The sequence below is a fragment of the Coloeus monedula genome (assembly GCF_965178545.1).
Source record: "Coloeus monedula genome assembly, chromosome: 1".
Lineage (NCBI taxonomy): Eukaryota > Metazoa > Chordata > Aves > Passeriformes > Corvidae > Coloeus > Coloeus monedula.
In genome coordinates, this window is record NC_138781.1 from 18,061,416 (window position 1) to 18,079,759 (window position 18,344).

The following is an 18,344-nucleotide window of genomic DNA, read 5'->3' on the forward strand; positions in this document are numbered from 1 at the left end:
TTAAATACGTTTGTATTGATCAGCCTTTGCAGTTCCTTGTTTCATCAAACAGCCTGGTTCAAACATCAGATCTACAACATACTCTTGAGGAGGAAGCAGAAGCCCTTTGGGAGAGTCTTCAACCAATTTAACTTCATTCCAAGCTCTGTTATACTTGCCACAAACTAAACTACAGCCAATGCCCATTCTGTCTGCTATCACCTAAAAAAGAAAGAAAAAGTAGTTACAGTTCATTCATGTAGCTTCTGTGATGTACAGCAAGGCCCAGAGATGCTTAAAAACAAAACGAACACCTGAAAGGCCTAGAGCTTTCTTGAAACAGACTTTATAAATGTCTCAGGTGTTACAAACTTCAAATTTTATTGTTGGTTTTGCTTAGAAAATGTAGACTTTTCAATGTTATTTCTCACATATCCTGTGCACAACATGAAAAACATTGATTTTAACTCTTTTCAAACACTGATACATTTGTTTATCAGCCAGTCCTTCAGACCTCAAATGAAGTGCAACACCCACAGTACCCAGAAATGTTTTTTTCTATTTGGAAGACTTACTTCTGAATAACATTTTGAAGTCTATTCAAGCAATTAGGTGTAGGCACACTGCACACATACAGCTAGTATGAAATATTAAGCGTAAAAATGTAACATTTTTATCAGTCTAAGTTTAGGATTGTTGCTTCACTTGGAAGGACACTCCTTGCTTTTCAGCCCTGGAAATGTGGGAGGCAATGAAATGCGAGGCAAGTGTCTGCTAGATGAAACACCTGCCTTTCCTCTGGGCTGCACTATCACAGACAGACCTATAATGGTTTCCAGCTACCAAACTGCTTTTTCAACATGCATCTGCTGTGAAGGAATGAAATCCAGGAAGATTTTTAACTTGTTACAAATGGACAAGGATATCTATTGCTTAGAGTGCTGTGGCTTTAAGAGAGACGTCCTGTCCCTACAAAAGTTTCTTAGAACAGTGGAGCATGATTAATTCATGCCCTCAGAACGTCATAAAATAAGTTGCAAACTTTCTCTCCCTATGGATACCATAAATTTAGGGTTGTACACTTTCTCCTGTGTACTCTTTCCTAGGTCCTTCCTGCTTAATGTGCTAGGCCCTTGTTTCTCTTTTTCTTTCCATTCAAGAAAGAGAAAAATTCAGCCAATGAAAAAGGATGGGACAGATAACCAGGCTGCACCATACATCTTCATACGAAGAAAGAAGAAATAAAACTTCCCAGTTTAAGAAACTAGAACACAGAAACTGTTATATACTATCACAGAATACTGGGTAGATACCAAATATAAATTGTCCCAACAAGTTTACATTTGCAGCATGGAAAAAGAAGGAAGCTGCATAATTCAATATTTTACAGTTTACAGAAAATGTAAAATGTTTTGACTCCAAATCAAATCCTTTGGCTTTTTGCCATTTATCAAGTATTCTGCTGATATCACTTAAGACAATTTAATGACAACAAGAATGTTTACAGAAAGAAGCGATGCTGGCTTTCATTCACTGGGAAATCAACTTTGCTGGTGAAAAATTATGAAACTGTATACAAAAGATTTTACATTAATATAAATACTGTATTATACTGATGCAAATATACTTTAGTTTAGAATATCCATTTAACAAAAACATGTTATGTTGCAAAAGAAATTATAATGTACCTTGAAAAGTAAAGCCCTGTGATAGAACGTCCCTCTTTTGATTTTCCCAATAGGTACAATGTTGCACTTCAGCTCAAATTCTATTTCACTTATCTGAAGTTCCCAGCTGAAGTTGTGTAGTTTCTCTATTTCAACAGGGCCGCCCATCTTGTCTGCAACAAACCTGTTCCAAATGCATGCCGGGATCAATTACATCTATAATTCCTCTTGTATTTATTGCAAAAATGTAGCACAATGAGAGACTGTAACACTTTTTCTATGTTTCCCTAATTAATTTTTAAAAATTCAGTAACTGGTATTTTAAATATGCTTACTGATAAATACAGATAACCATAACTCAGGTGATTCATTTGTCACAGACACAGACCGAAACCAGGTGCAAAAGCAGAGATTCTGGAGAGGTGTAGTATAGGCATAAAGTCCTCAGAAAAAGTCATCAATAACAGTGTAATTACTCAGGAAGTAATTACAGAAGCTAGTGTTCATGTTTACAGGCAACAGATTAGGTGAGTTACATATTACAGTCCCCAGACCTATCATTTGTTTGAAATAGTAATACAGGCATGAGAATATATATGCCAAAAATAAAGCCATACGTAATGATCCCAGCATAGGAAAGCAGCTGTATTCACTGAAGGTACTTACCTTCTACATGTGTTTTCTTATATTGAAGCCAGTATACTGGGGGTGAGAGGTATTTATCCATTAAAACAAATGGCTCAGAAACAGAAACAGATCAGAACTCAGTCAGTGCAAGCTCTGCTGGAAGCATGTCTTTTGGGGGACTGTGCACACACAGGACCGAGACCTGGTTTGTAAGTCTCCCCATATACACACACCTTCACCTCCCCTATGCAGGGTCACTGTACATAAAGATTTTTGTTCCCCTCAGTGTCTTAGCCACAGGCCCAAGGGTTATTGAGGTCTCTCACTCAGGACAAGATGTTGCAAATTAGACATGAAAATGGCAAGCCATTGCTTCAGACAGGGAGCTAAAACCTGTATCCCCTCCTCTGCAGAAGCAGTGAACATGTTCCTCTACACAGCACAAGCAAGGCAACCTCTGAGGCCTCACTTTTCAAAACTTAGGGCTGAGGAGGCACTGATTGCAATAGCATGACCACAGAGAGCTATCACCAAGCGTGTCAGATGGAGTGTCTTGAAGCTGGGAATTACTGGGTGAAGCCGAGGAAGCGTGGGGCTCGAGGCAGTCCCTTGTGCTGTGTTTGCCCATGGCCAGCCCTCATTAAAGAGAGCAAAGCTGCACGAGCCAACGTGCTCACCACTACACAAAGGTGCGCTGTGTGTTTGGTCCAGAGGAGACATCCAGCACTACTGATGTCCCCTCACCTAGCCTGACCCCCTCCCCAATGAGCACAAGAGGAACTCTGCCCAGGCTGCCAGGCTGCTGAAGGATGGCAGCTGCCTTCTCCCCCGCTCCCTATTCAACACATGCTATTCAGGCAGCTGCCTGAAATGGAACACAAGCAGAAAAATCCCCACAGAAAACATTCTACATAAATTTCCCATGATTGTTTCACTGGGTTGTGTGTCTGCAAGTATTTCACTGGTGTGTTAGAAGAGCAGATTTAAAAGAGAATTTTATGGATTCCACCTTGAGGAAGAGAGCATGATTTATACACAGCTAGATAGTTAAGGTTGAATATCTGTCCTGTCAAATTCTGCAATCAATGGAAAATTCATTCCTCATATCACATTAGACCACTTCATTAAAATGAGTTAGTAAAAGTAACAAATTTTGTGAGAGTAAGTGGGATCTGACACCAAACTCTCCAGATTCAGGAGGCAGCCAGGAAACTGCTAAGATATAAAGGTTAAACTATGGAGAAGATGAAAACAGACACACTGCTTGGAGGTGGCAGTGATTGGTGCCCAGGCTGAGAAGTCAGTGTAACTAATGAATCACACATTGATACCAACAGTCTGTACATGCACTATTGCAATATTCTGTCACTATTAAATCATCAGGATATTAATTACAAGAGCACTTAAAAGCTATGTTAGAAAACTTGTCTTATGCTTTTGGCTCTATAGAAAACAAAATACAACAGAGTTGCTGTCCCAAGGGGTTCCAAAACTAAGTAGGCAGGAAAGATGGTAGGAGAAAGAACAGACATGATACATGTAACTTTCAACCATCTTGACTATTAGATTTGTGTTCTAAGCATGCTTTTAGGCTTTGCAAAACCTAGGTCTCTGGGGCTCCTTGATGCGTTGCTAATGTGTTCATTGCAAAGAATCAGTACAGATGCATAAACATGAAAAAGAACCTGAAATTGTCTATAACAATATTTTTTAAATGAGAAATTGATACTCTTTTGTTGCAAGTGATACTTTATTTTTAAAAAAATTAAATTAATTGCAACAAAATTAGAAACAAAATACTAAAATCTAAAATTATGTCAACATTCTGGGCCAAAGCTGATTTGGATTCCACTTAAGCATTGGAAAATAATTATTTTGGAAAAGTTGTCCTTGGATAAGAAAACAGTTATTTTACCAATTCAGCTTATGGAAATACAATTTGGTACTCACTGTGCAAGAGCCACAACCTGTTCCCGGGTAGTAGTTAGTGGTAGAATTGTTTTGGAAGCATCATTAATGTAATCCATTAAAATGAAGTCAGGTGGTGGTAGCCAGCGGGAATGTTCTACATTTATTTCCTCTTGGACTTGAGGTGTAATGTTAATAACTTCTTTTGGTTTTTCCTCTTCTTTTTCCCCCTTCCCTTTTCTTACATTGAAAAAAAATTACATATTTATTTAGAATACTGTAAACTCTAAAGGTCAAATTCAAATACATTAGTTCTCCATCAGGAAATTTAGACAAATTGACTGGGGAGAAGTGGAAGGTAGGAAATATCTTTTCTCTTGGTAACAAATATCCAAAATCTACAAAGCTGTAGAGAACGCTTGTGGAACATGCCCTCAGGAGGTGGTTAGAAACAACTGCCACTAACTCCCTATTAACAATGTTGTAATTTTATTTTTAGTTAATGGCTCTGATATGCCGTTCCCATACATGGATTATCTAGAGGAGGAGACACTTACTTGCCTACTATATACATATAGGGCATATTTTTAGTTATGGTTTAGTTCTGTATGGATATGAACTAAAAAAAATGAACTCCAATGAGATTTTACTTGATAAAAATCTGGTCTTCAAATAAAAGAAAAAATGGTATCAAAAGCATGGCTGAAATCTTGACAGGATATTCCAAAAGACAGCCTCTGTACTTGCAAGTTCAAGTACTTCAAGCATTATGCAAACTACAGCATGGCTTGTCAGAGAAAGATTTTATAACAAGTCTGTGTTTTTACTGACTTTTTTTCATTGCACATGCTTCATATTTTACTAATGCTCAGGATCTGAAAAAATTACTATGATCCTAAACAGGCATCTTAAACACCAAGCAGAAGTATAAATGAAATTATTGTTCTGCTTCAATTAAATACTGTGCATTTCACAAGTTATGCAACAACTATAAAATCAGTATCTTACTAGAGGTATTATTAAGGTCTATACAACCAGACAGTTTAGGATCTTTCATTTGTGGGAACACATGAAACTAGTATTTTGTAAGCATTATGTCTTTTTTCAGCATAGATCCTGAACAGTTATACTGTGAAATACAACAAAATTTCTTTCCTCCATTTAACAGTTCTGGCTTATTTTTTAAAAACCTATAGTACTTCTGGTGATCTTGGAAGGAAAAAGAAAAAAAGAAATTAAGGACCACTGGAGTACATGGCTCCAGGACACACTACCATTATTGCATGCTCTTCAAATTATTCTTAAAATTTTTACTGTGAATAGCACTCTTAAGGTGGAAGGCATTGAACAAAGCAAAAGGGCATATACCATTATCAGTAGTTGAATTCAAGCAATTTGTCTTCAGAATACTTTGCAAAATTTTCTTTAACCTATTGAGATTTACCATATTCACAAAAAACCTTTTTCATAGGTGTCACAAAAGACATTATTTTAGAAGGATAACCAATTAAGATTTAATCTTAAAATTATAGAAAATTCACCACCCTCTTAAATAAACTGTTCTAGTTACTAATTATACTTACACTTGGAAAAAAGCAGACAAACAATTTTCTTTATCTAATTTGACTCTATCTAACTATAGCCAGAGAACTTTATAAAGCTAGATTAAATAGCTATCTACTTACCCATTTAACCATTTATGCACTACGGTTAAAAATACAGTGTTTAAAAAATCCTGAATTATTCCCAACTCTCTGGTGCCCAGTTTAGGAGATTTTCAAAAGAACAACTTTTACAAATGCTATAATTCTTGTTTCTTCACCATTTGCTCTTTCCCCACTTCTTCCCTTCTATCTTCCCAGTACTTTGTTTTCTCTATGAGAAGTGCATCATAAAATTACAGTGCTATAGGAGAATTTGTTCCCTATTCCTATCTATTCAAATAACTCTAGAATCACACTTATTCTCCTCCTTTCCAATTTTCAGGAACAAAACACCTGAGAGAGACGGGTTTGAACAGTGATTTGTTTGGGTTTTTTGCTGCTGCCTATTTCTCTCAGGTATGATTATGTTCTGTTCCTTGGTGGAATAGGTGATTTAAGGTTGTCTTCCACACTTGTCTCTACCTTACTCCTCAGCTCTTCAGTTCATCATATCTGTCTAATCCTTACCTTGTAAGGAACTGTGGAGCTGCTGTCTTACAGCTCAGTGCCGTAAAATAACTGGTAACCACTACAGGAGACTTCTACTGCATTTTTTCCTGCCCTCTTTTTTAAATCTCCATCTTCTTACCAGTGGGAATTGTGACATCAGAAAAAAATCACTCTCATTTCTCAGAGCTGTCTTCCTAGTCATGAGACTACTTGCTGTGAAAGCAGAGGAATATTGCAGAGGAAAGCTCATGGCACTTAACAGTCTCCAAGCTGTTTCTGATTCTTTGCAACTTTAGTACAAGATCCAACAGGTCACCAGAGCATCAGCTGGAGGAAGAAGGCAGCCAATACAGTATTCTACCAAAAAAAGGCAGCCATGACACCTATTTTCTTTCCATTTTGCATAGCTTAAATGCCCTGGTTCTCTTTTGAAAAGGAATAAATGAGCATTGGGAAATATTTTCTTAAATCCAGTACAGAAACATAGGATGGAATAAACACACATTTATTAGTCTACATTAAATACAATTTTTTAGCCCAGTCAATGTATATCAGATATGAAACTGCCTGATTAAAAATGTTGCTGTCAATGCGAATATATGTCAAACTATCAACTAGGCACTTCCTCTACATCTAATTCAAACATTTCCAGCAGACAATTACAACTGCCCTTTCTCTTGGCTTTCAACTATGGTTTATATAAAGTAGTATCACTTTTTCAAAACAGTGGCTTTAAACAGTATTCAGTAGGACTTTGCAAAATAGTGATGAACAGAAACATATGATCAAAGGAAAAAATATGTAAGAAAATGTCTAAGCATGTTTGAGACTTGGAGTCAGCTACTGACCTTCAAGTAACTCCCATATATCTCACAAATTAATAATAACAATGATATATGAATTATGGATTCAAAATGAATGACAATGGGGTTATAAATCATACAACTTGATCATGACATTCAAAAGCAATTATTTCATAGTTGAAGAAAGGAGTCCTTGTACCCCCACAAGGTTTACTATGGGAAATTGAGGCAGGTATTTATTTTTTCCTAACGAAAATTTTTTGCTTTCTGAAGAGTTATGGTTGCAAACAGACTAGTCATTTACTCTGTAATTGACATAAATTACATTAATAAGCAACTATCCAAGTGTATCCTCATCACACACTGTAATAAACAAATATATTATCTTGTCAGAACAGGACTCTCAGCTCCCGAGACTATACAAAATGGCCTGTGACTCTAGAGCATCTTCCGAGGTGAAGGAACCCCCCAGTGGAGCAGAGAAAACATAACTGGGGCTCAATACCTCCCCTTGCCTCTGCTCCCTTTGACTGAATGGGCACATGCACGGTGGTCATGAGCAGAGCACACGGGGCAGCAGGAGGACCTGCAAGGGAGCAGAAGCTGGGACAGGCCTCCTAAGACACTCAAGCTGCCGTATCCACTCTGTGCGTCCTGACACAGGGACCTTCCACGATGCAGTTCATATGATCCATTTCACGTATTTACTATAAAATGATTTAAACTGGATTCCAGAAGTGCTTGCAGTCCTAATGACTAGTCAATTGGGAATGCCTTTTAAGTCAGTAACTTCTGGATAGACTAGTCTGACAGTCTAGTCTATCTTGGGTTGTGACTTAAGTCAAAACCTGAAATGTTCACAGTCAGTAGTTATTATCTGTCAATAATTTGCATGAATGTTCTAAACAAGTTGATATAATTCAAGCATATTCAAATATTACTCAAAGTGTAATACCTTAAGCCTTTTCCTCTAGTGCTGCTTTTGCTGATGTGTCCAGATAACTCCTGCTTTCCCTCTGTTGGAGATACCACTGAACTATTGAGATCAAAAGCACATTTCAGTTTTGTCTTGATTTTCTTACCGCACATTTTGTCTCTCAAGCACAGATACAAACATACACAGAAATATACAGGCAGTGTAAGAAATCAGCCATTATATCTGTCAATAAAACACCTGTACAGACAGTAGGGTATCAGTTCATGAATGAGCTCCAAAATAAAAATTGGAAACAGTACATCAGCTCCTAAAACAGACACACCATTTCTCCTTTTTCTTCAACCCTGCAGCACTTAGCATTCCATTGATGGCAAGAAGGCTCTATTTGGACTGGTTTTGGATTCCCCTGGGATTAGGCATGTACACCTGCCTTCTCCAAAAGGCACTGTTGTGGTCATGATTATGCTGCTGGTTTACATAAAGGACAGTTGGGAGACCATGGCTCAGTTTTCCTCCACAGGAACAAACTACAGGTTAAGTATTTTATATTAGGAAAGGACTAGAAGCCTGGTCTTGGCAAGAGTAAGGAAGGTTAAGTACCTGAACAGCTGAAGTAGAAAGCCCTGTTCGTTACACCTCATCGTTAGTTATCAGCTACAACAAACCACAAAGAGACTGCTAAGCCCCAAATATCTTGTGGTCAGCTATCTGCAGGTGTGAGGGACAGACTCAAATCCTCTTTCTGTAAAAGAAGGAAATTAATTTTCCACTACAAGAGTAGAGGTTCTGATCTACTTGGTATGAAGAGACAGACTGCAGCACTGTACCTAGTATATCGTATGGATCACAACAACTGCTGCAAGAGCGAATCATTTTTAGGCTAGTTGCCTAAAAATCAGGACATCTTTGAGCACACCCTTCTCAGCTTTTAGTCATCTATGGAACTGCACTGGAAGAGATTTAATCTAGAAATAAGGAGGCATGTAGGCAGTGTAGGAACATTTTAAGGGTCTAGGTTCTAAACTGAGAAAGAACTTCTACTGTAATTTCCCTGCGTCTTGGTTGTCAAATTGTAAAATAACAACATTTCACTGCTTCCAAAGGATAATGAAGGAAAGAAAGAGCAAATAAGTGTGAGCTGTTCAAATATAGCATGGGAAGAGAGGACAAATAATCACTAAGGTAGACAAAGGAATATTACTGCAAATAGGAGGTGAAAGAAAGACTACAAAAACATATTTAACATTGTGTTTAGGTCTTTGTACTCCATTCAGAAACTGTCACTATTTTCAGTCAGAATTCTCTTTCTACTGTTAGAGCAACAGAACATTGAAAACTAGCAAATCTGAAAACCATACCTCGCTTTTTCTCTACTGCTTGTTCCTGAAAGAGATGGTGACACATCTTGTGCCTTCTCTACTACAACACTGAAAAAGAATAAGATATTTTTGCACGTTATTTGTAGAGTTAACATTTGCATGTGAAGCTATGAAAATGGAGTTTGGATTTTAAAGGACAGTAAATATACTCCTAGGTGGTATGTAAGTGGAAGAAATAATGTAACTACTAATAAACCAGACATTAATTCAGGGATCAAAAACGAAGTATGGAATCACAGAATGACAAAATATGCTGAGTTGGAAGGGACCCATCAAGATCATCATGTCCAACTCCTGGCTCTGCACAGAACCATCCCCAAGACTCACACCATGTGCCCAAGAGTCTTGCCCAAATCCTTCTTGAACTCTGTCAGGTTTGATGCTGTGACCACTTCCCTGGGGAGCTGTTCCAGTGCTCAACCACCATCTGGGGGAAGAACCTTTTCCTAATATCCAACCTAAACCTACCCTGACACAACCTCAGGCCATTCCCTCAGGTCCTGTCATTGGTCACCACAGAGAAGTGATCAGCGTTTGCCCCTCCTCTTCCTCTCATGAGGAAGTTATAGATTGCCATGAGGTCTCCCCTCAGTCTCCTCTTCTCCAGGCTGAACAAACCAAGTGACCTCAGTCACTCCTCATACAGCTTCCCCTCAAGACCCTTCATCATCCTTGTGGCCCTACTTTAGACACTCTCTAATAGTTTAATATCTTTCTTTTATTGTGGCACCCAGAATTGCCCCCAGCACTTGAGGTGAGGCCGCCCCAGCCCAGAGCAGAGCAGGACAATCCCCTCCCTTGCCCGGCTGGTGATGCTGTGCCTGATGCCCCCCAGGACACGCTTGGCCCTCCTGGCTGCCAGGGCACTGCTGGCTCATGTTCAACCTGCCATGGACCAGGACCCCCAGGTCCCTTTCCCTGGCACTGCTCTCCAGCCTCTCATTCCCCAGTCTGCCTGTACATCCAGAGTTGCCCCATTCCAGGTGTAGAATCCAGCAATTTCCCTTGTTGAACTTCATATGTTTGGTGATTTCCCAGCCCTCTGATTTGTTGAGGTCTCTCTGCAGGGCCTCCCTGCCTTCAAGAGAATCAACAGCTCCTGCCAATTTTGTATCATCTGTGAACTTGCTTAGTGTCCCTTCCAGTCCTGGGTCCCAGTCACTGATGAAGCTGTTGAAGAGCAGAGGGCCGAGGCTGGAGCCCTGTGGAACCCCCCTAGTGACAGGCCTCCAGTCTGACGTCACCCCATTCACTGTAACCCTTCGTGCCCAACCCATGAGCCAGTTGGTCGCCCCCCACATGATGTGTTTATCCACATGTGAGCTGGACATCTTGTGCAAAAGGACACTGTGAGAGACAGCATGGAAAGCTTTACTGAAATCCAAAAACATCGCATCAAGTGGCTTCCCTTGATCAACCAGTTGGGTTACCTTGTCATAAAAGAAAATCAGTTTCGATAAGCAGAACTTTCCTCTCATGAAGCCGTGCTGGCTGTGACCAGTGACTGTGTTAAGGTGTTTATCAACCTCCCAGAATAATCTTCTTCATAACATTACCAGGTACTGGTGAAGTGAAACTAACAGGCCTGTAGTTTCTGGCGTTCTTCTTCTTGCACTGCTTGAAAATCAGGACATTCACAAACGGACAAAATCAGCTTCCAGTCAGCTGGGACTTCTCTAGATTCCCAAGACTGCTCAAAAATCATCGAGAGAGGTTCTGTGATGACATCATCCAGCTCTTTGACAATTCCTGGATGAATCCCATTAGGCCCTATAGATTTATAGGGATCCAGCTGGAGAAGCAGATCCCGCAAAATTTCAGGTTTGACTGGGAGTTGATCATTCTCGCAGTCATGGTCCTCCAGCTCAGGGCACCCTTGGTCCTCATTCTTGTTGAAGACAGAGGCAAAGAATGTGTTAAACACCTCTGCCTTGTCTCTGTCCTGGCTTGTGAGGAGATCATCCTCATCCTGTAATGGGACAATGTTGTTTTTACCCTGCCTGTTGCCATTAATATATTTGAGAGAACTCTGTTTATTGTCCCCCGCAGTTCTGGCTGGCTTCAACTCCAGCTGAGCTCTGGCCACATGAATTTTCTCCGTACAGTGGCAAGCAGCAGCTCTGTGTTCTTCCCATGTCAGCTGATCTTGCTTCCACTGGGCATACACCTTCCTTTTTTTGCCTTATTTTTAAGAGAAGATTCCTGTTCAACCAAGATGGCTTTCTGCCTTGTTTCCCTGACTTCTGACATTTGGGAATTGCCTGCTCCTGTGCCCTTAGGAGGTGATGTTTAAAAATCGACCAACACTGATGGACCCCAGCACTTGCAAAAACATTTTCCATGGGGAAACTTACTAATTGCCTGAGCAGTCTGAAGTCTGCTCTCCTCAGATCCAGAGTAGAGGTTTTTGCACTTTTCCTTCTGTTAGCAGAGATTTTAAACTCAATTCCTTCGGGGTCACTGAGGCCAAGACAGCTGCCAATCTCCACTTTGCTCACGAGATCCACTCTGTTGACAAGGAGAAGATCAAGGCGGGCATTTTTCCTAGCCTGTTCCATAATGTTGTCATTCAAGTTTTTTAGGAATCTTCTGGCCTGGGTTGTACAGCTGTGTTATGTTCCCAGTTAATTTCTGGCAAGCTGAAGTCTCCCATAAGGACAAGGTCAGTTGACTTGGAAGAGCCCTTTAGTTCCTCAAAGATTAATTCATCATTGTCCTGGCCAGGAGGTCTATAGACTCCCACAATGGCATCTGCATTGTTTGTTCCTTGATTCTTATCCAGAGGCTCTCAACTGCACCATTGCCAGCTGTGAGCTCCACACATTCTCCCCCTTCTGTTACATACAGTGCCACCCCTGCACCTCTCCTGCCGTGCCCGTCCCTCCTGAAGAGCCTGTAAACATCCAACAAGGCACTCCAGGCACAGGACTCATCCCACCAGGTTTCACTTATGCCTTATGCCAGCAATGTCAAATCTCTGGGACTGGGCCAAAGCCTGGACTTCCCCTTGTTTGTCCCTCATGCTGGGGGCATTAGTGTGGAAACATTTCAGGTGTGGTACATTGTAGCCAACACCTCCTGAGGCACATTGGGAAATCCCAGTAGTGCCCCTTTCCTCAAGTTTTGACACAGCATCCCATCACTCATCACTGGCCAGCCTGGCTTTGTCCCTTTCTCCCTTCCAGGCTAGTTTAAAGCTCTGCGAACGAGCCCTGATAGCTCCTGTGCTAGAACTCTGTTTTCCTTCTGAGATCAGTGAATATCCAATGATGGACACAAAAGTAACTGGGGAGTTAAGACTGCTGCCAAAGTGCAAAAGCAAGAAGCTGTATCAAAGTCAAAGAAAGAAGACCTGATAGTTAAAGACAGCTCTAGGGATCGACACAGAGCATGGAAGTCTAATTTGTCATAGATATTCCCAGACATCTTTATGGTGTCATATACAAGCTTAAAAGGGAAGCTAATGATACTGTAAACCAAGTATGTGATGTGTTGACAGAGCAGAAGTTTTTGGACTTGCAAAATATTGGTAGAGCAATCTTTGATCTGTGAGACTGTTTACGGGAAATGGCTCCCAGTTAAACAAGCCCAATACCAACTTCCTGCATTCAAATCTAAGATTTGTTAGGCTGGCTTCAACTTAAACAGAGAAGAAATGGACACAGGTTCTTTATCAAGCCTGAGAGCTTAATGCTTGGCTTTGTTCCACCCCTTGGAATGATGTGCTTAAAATTCCATGCATTTGTCTGTACAAGAGGACCATCAAATCATAGGTTTCACTGTCAAACGTTGACATTTAGCTTAGATGATATAATTATTACAGCAGATGACAAGCTTTTTTGTAGCTAATAAAACATTGGGTGTCCCATCATCAGGAATCAAAGAGTGTTAAATGAATGAGTCTTCAAGGCTAAGATAAATAAAGCACCTCAACTGAATAAGCTATTTTCCAAATTCTTCTTTTTTATAAAATACAAATGTTTTGCCTTCTAGGACATAAAAGCATTGTGCTGTGAATAAAACAGATGTCTCTACTTTATATATGTGTGTGTATAGACAGATAGATAGACAGATAGAATGAAGTTTTTACTGGAAACAGTGAAAACCATTAAAAATATGAGCTATTACAACAAATGCTAGTAGATCTAACATGACTCACTTTTCTTGGGGTTTAGCGTTAATGAAGATTATTGCCCGACGGTCAGTAAGCCCTTGCTTGCTTAGTTCTTCCAAAGACAAAAATTTCTCTCCATGTTTTATCTACAAGAAAATTAGCATAAAATATAAGGTGTTCTGTTCAGTTAAAGATGCAGAGAAAAAATATATTTAAAAGATACCTAAACAGTAATTTAAAATTCTTAATCGTAAACCAAAGACTGTGTAAGAACTTATAAAGTCATTCAAAATATCTGAAATTATTTTCTTCTTAATTTGCATTTTCTTCATCAATTATTCTTAGAAAAGATTGTTTATAAATATTTTAGCTTGTAGTTTTTGTTTTTAAGCATTCCAAACAGTTCCAGAATAAGGAAATGTTCCTGATTCTGAAGGCTTTACAACACAGGATGGAATTTTCAAAAGCAACCAAGTGCTTTAGGAGCAGGTATTTCACTGATTGTTGGTAAGACCAGTATTTCTACTTCATTTGGGTATTTTGAAAAGTCCTTCTCGGATTTAAACTGAGCATGGCACTAACAAGTGATACTGGAGTCAGTCTTTATATACAAACACTTCTTTTGTGAAAGAAAGGGTCATGACTGAGGTGAAAATATGAACTCTTTGCTTCCTTATGTAAAAATAAACAAACAAAATGTCCATAGGTCATTCAATGTCAAGTTAGCATTAAGTATAGTGCAGGGAAAGAGACCAGAAGAACTAAAGTTTGAGAAAGGATCTGGAAAGGAACTAGGTCTGAAGAGCTCAGATAGGATTGGCAGGATCACAGCTAGGGAATAGCATGAAGATGATTTCATCCATGAAGAAAGATAATCGAAAGAGATCTGTAGAACAGCTGTGAAATTTCAGGACAGGAAAACAAAGTATTTTTCTGTAGCCAGATTCTGGCTTTTGCTACAGTACTTTTTCTAAATTAAGAGGAAAATTTTATTCTTTCTAAATAGAGTAATTTTTTCAGAATACCTTACCTGACCACAATCATAGAATCCATTAGTAATAATATTACTTGATGATAAATATCCCATCCGGCTGTACTTTTGGGAAAGATTGTTATCAAGTAGCTTTTCCAGAGCAGCTTCACTAAACTTATTTTTACGCTTTGTTGACAGATTAATTTCTTCTAGGATGTCTAAAGCACTGATAAATAAAATACAAAGGCTAATTAATCATTAAATACTAATTAACTGTTATTATACAGCTCAGAGTTAGTTTCAGCTTTACTAAGGCCAAGGTAGATTCACTTCCAAGGGCTGATCCTGTGCCCTCTGGGCCAGCAATGAGCTGGCTGGGATGCACAGAATTCCTTCTCTGTGTGGTGCTCAAAAGCAAAAGCAATTCCTTTAGCTAGTTAAATGCTACCTAAAGAAATGCAGACAGGATGCCACAACCTTTTACCTAGAAGGATGTTATGCACCATAGAGAACTTGGGAAAAAAAAGATGTAAAAGTAATAATGATCAGAGCTGACCATATGATACAGTCCAAGCACCCTCTTTCCCCCCACCTCTATCTCTCTGTCTTTCTCTCTCTCTTTCCAGCTGCAATGCAATTTGCAGATTCAGCTGTGCATTATGCAATGTGTGAATCCTCCTGGTCTAGGACTGTTACTGTATTTGGGGGAGCACAGCTGGCAGGTATTTGCTTAACATGAACGAGCATGGAAACATGAAGAGTTGTATCAACACCACCAGGATGGCAGGATTTTTGCAGCATGGAGATAGAAACAAATAGTAATGTGGGGACATGGGAGGACAGGAGTTAAATTCTTAAGCTGTTTCTGGTACTGAAACACACGTACTGGTAACATTTGACCTGAAAAACTTAGGAAAAGCTCACTAAGAAGATAAAGGAAACCGAATCAGGAGAACATCGCATACTGCAGTTTTGAGACTGTTTAGGAATGAAAAAAAAACACAGGAAAAAAGGATGATATCTTCATGTGTGTGTGTGTGTACATATTCAAATTTCTATCTGTGTGTGTGACTATGCACATATGCAGATATTCTTCACGTCCCAAGGGATCAATTATATATGTACCCTATATATATATATATATATATTTCTGTGAACTACACAGGGAGCCTCAGTTGTGGACATCTACAATGTAGACTTCTGGAGGGATGAATTCAGATGAACTCCAGAGAACAAGTTTTTCAGGCGAGGCAAATGACAACCTTCTCTTATAGAAGAGAGCAGTGGGAGAAGATAGTGGAAGAGCAGTTCAGGCTGTATGTTTACAGCATATTGCAGATAATCAGCAAGCAACACAGGCAAGAATTTTAAATGTGTAAATGAATAAAGAAAGTCTAATGTGTACAGCAGGGTCTAAATCAAATGACATTACAGGCACAATGGCACATTATCCTCATATGGAGGAAAGGTAAGCCAAAACCAGACAAATACAGCTGCACCAAAAATTCCATGAAGAGACAAAAACAAAACAAAAAAAAAGCCAGGAATCAAACAGAAATGAAAACACTGACACTTCCAACAGAATAGAAAAAGTAAGGGAGAAACCCAAAAGATGCACAGGCAAAGTGAGACACAACTATTCAGGGACCAAAACAAAAATAAATGTTTCATATGCTACAAGTCAGAGAGGAAAATGTAGGCCTCTTACTCAATGTGGAAAGAAAACTCGTAACAGATGGCACAGAAAAGATTGAAGTGTCTGATGCCTTTTTTGCTTCAGTTTTCATAGAAAGGTTTCAAGCAGATGCCTGGCAGCAATATTAACAAGGAGGTAGAAACAGTAGTCTTGACATGTCTAGAATAAGTTTGAGGAGAAAAGGTTAGCAATCCCTGAGGATACTTACCTCATACACTCTATGAATTTGCAAAAGCAACATTGGAACTATTTAAAATTGTATTGGGAAATTCTAGGCTAGATGCCTGGTGAGTGGAGAAGGGCAAAGATACAATCTAGTTTTGAAAAAACTGAGAACAAGGAAATTACAATAGAGATCATTCAGCCAAATTTCAGTGTCCAAAGAACATCATATCAAATTATTAAATAATCAGTTCGCAAGCAACAAGAGATGAGAAATAGCCATTATGTATTTGTCAAGAATCAATCATGTAAAGTCAATCTAATCCTTGCTGCAATAGGGTAATTGAATTAACATATAGGCAGAAGAAGTAGATGTGTGATATGAGCTGAAATTGAAATATGTTTTGATTTTTTTAAGTCTTTTCACTTATTCCTACTTGGATACTCATGAGCAAGTCAGGGATATATGATCTACATGAAAATAACATGAAGTAGTGCCTGACTAGTTGAAACACTATGCTTAATGTATTATTATCAATAATACGCTGTCAAACTCAAAGGACACATAAATTAGAGTCCTACTTCGGTACCATCACAAAAAGGGATTAAATAAGAACAGTGCCATATGCAAGATACAGAAAATAATTACTGAGCTTTATTTGATGGTGGTATGACCTCACCTGAAGTACCTCATTCAAGCTGGGAGACGGTACTTCAAATGGCATAAAAAATTAGAGAAATTCGGATATGTGTGATGAAATGATAGAAACAAAACTTGTCTAACTTTTTTATTTTGTCATGAAAAGGAAACAGAGAGGGACATGGAAAATGAGAAAATTTAGTGAGTTAAATGCAAATTGCTATAAAAAGTGGTTATTCAATCTCACTGAAAGCAGGACAACATGATTTGTTTTAAGGGATATTTGAAACTGAGAAAGTCCTTCTAAGTGTAAGGATATTCCAGCACTGGAACAGGTTACCTCAGAAAGTTGTGAAACTCCCTAGGATCAGTATTTACCCAAGCCAAAATATGTCAGTGTACCTTATTCTGTCTTACACTAGGATAGGTGGATAACGTCACCTTTGAGGGCCCCTCTTGATCTGAATTTCTGGGAGTCTCAGAAATCCCCTCATATATGGATCTGAAGTATCTGTGCAGTCATCAGAGAAGTGCCCAGCAGAGGGAGCAGGGCAATTACATATATTTAAATTTAACAGTAACTTAAAGAGTTGCCCTGTCTGAGGAGTTCTGTGTCATAATTCTTATAACCTAAACCAGATTCTGTAATTCAGATATTAATATATGGAACTGGGAGTTTCTAAGAAACAGAGCCACTTTCACATGACACTTCAGCACACCTGCAGTTAACCAGAGCTTGTAAATCAAATCTATCCTATGTGTAATAAAGTACAATTTACTGTATATTAAACTTAGTCTGAAACCTTTATTTCAGTTTCAAATGTATGGGGCACTGTAGTCCCTAATATTGATAGATATAAGTTATCTTCAGTGTAAAGTCTAATTCAGTCACAGAAACAATAAATGTTTTATAATTCTAGACAGTTCTCTCTGCAGGCTTATATTTTGTCAGAAGATTCTGTTCCTAAAAATCAATACCATTTCATCTGTAACATCTGTAGTGAAAAAGTAGTTTCAGCTTATCAGAAAGCTTTGTTATTCTGTTATAAATATGTAAAGATTGACTTAAATTAAATTCTCCCATCAAAAATTTTCCTCTGACTTTTGACATTATTTCTACTCACCCTAGGCTGCACAGTTCAAGAGCAGTTAGTTCATCACTTGCACAGATCATAAGAGCCCAAGAGGCATTTCTTCTGACTTCTTCATTCTTAGAATGCAGCAATTCAATGAGTGGTCCCAGTCCGCCTGCATTTCTTAACTATTAGAAAAGTGAAGACATTGCCACTTATATCTTTCTTCTATC

General features: G+C 38.9%; 1 protein-coding gene across 1 annotated transcript in view; it reads right to left on the reverse strand.

Annotated features, from left to right (window-relative positions):
• The window catches only part of ARMC3 (armadillo repeat containing 3), a gene marked incomplete at both ends in the record, with an annotated part of 52,499 nt that continues 34,155 nt past the window's right edge, over positions 1-18,344 (reverse strand). The window contains 7 exons of the mRNA XM_082281933.1: positions 1-201; positions 1,668-1,830; positions 4,224-4,421; positions 9,433-9,501; positions 13,613-13,713; positions 14,598-14,766; positions 18,163-18,299. Of these exons, the coding sequence (XP_082138059.1) occupies positions 1-201; positions 1,668-1,830; positions 4,224-4,421; positions 9,433-9,501; positions 13,613-13,713; positions 14,598-14,766; positions 18,163-18,299 (1,038 nt within the window). The remainder of the gene's footprint in view (positions 202-1,667; positions 1,831-4,223; positions 4,422-9,432; positions 9,502-13,612; positions 13,714-14,597; positions 14,767-18,162; positions 18,300-18,344) is intronic.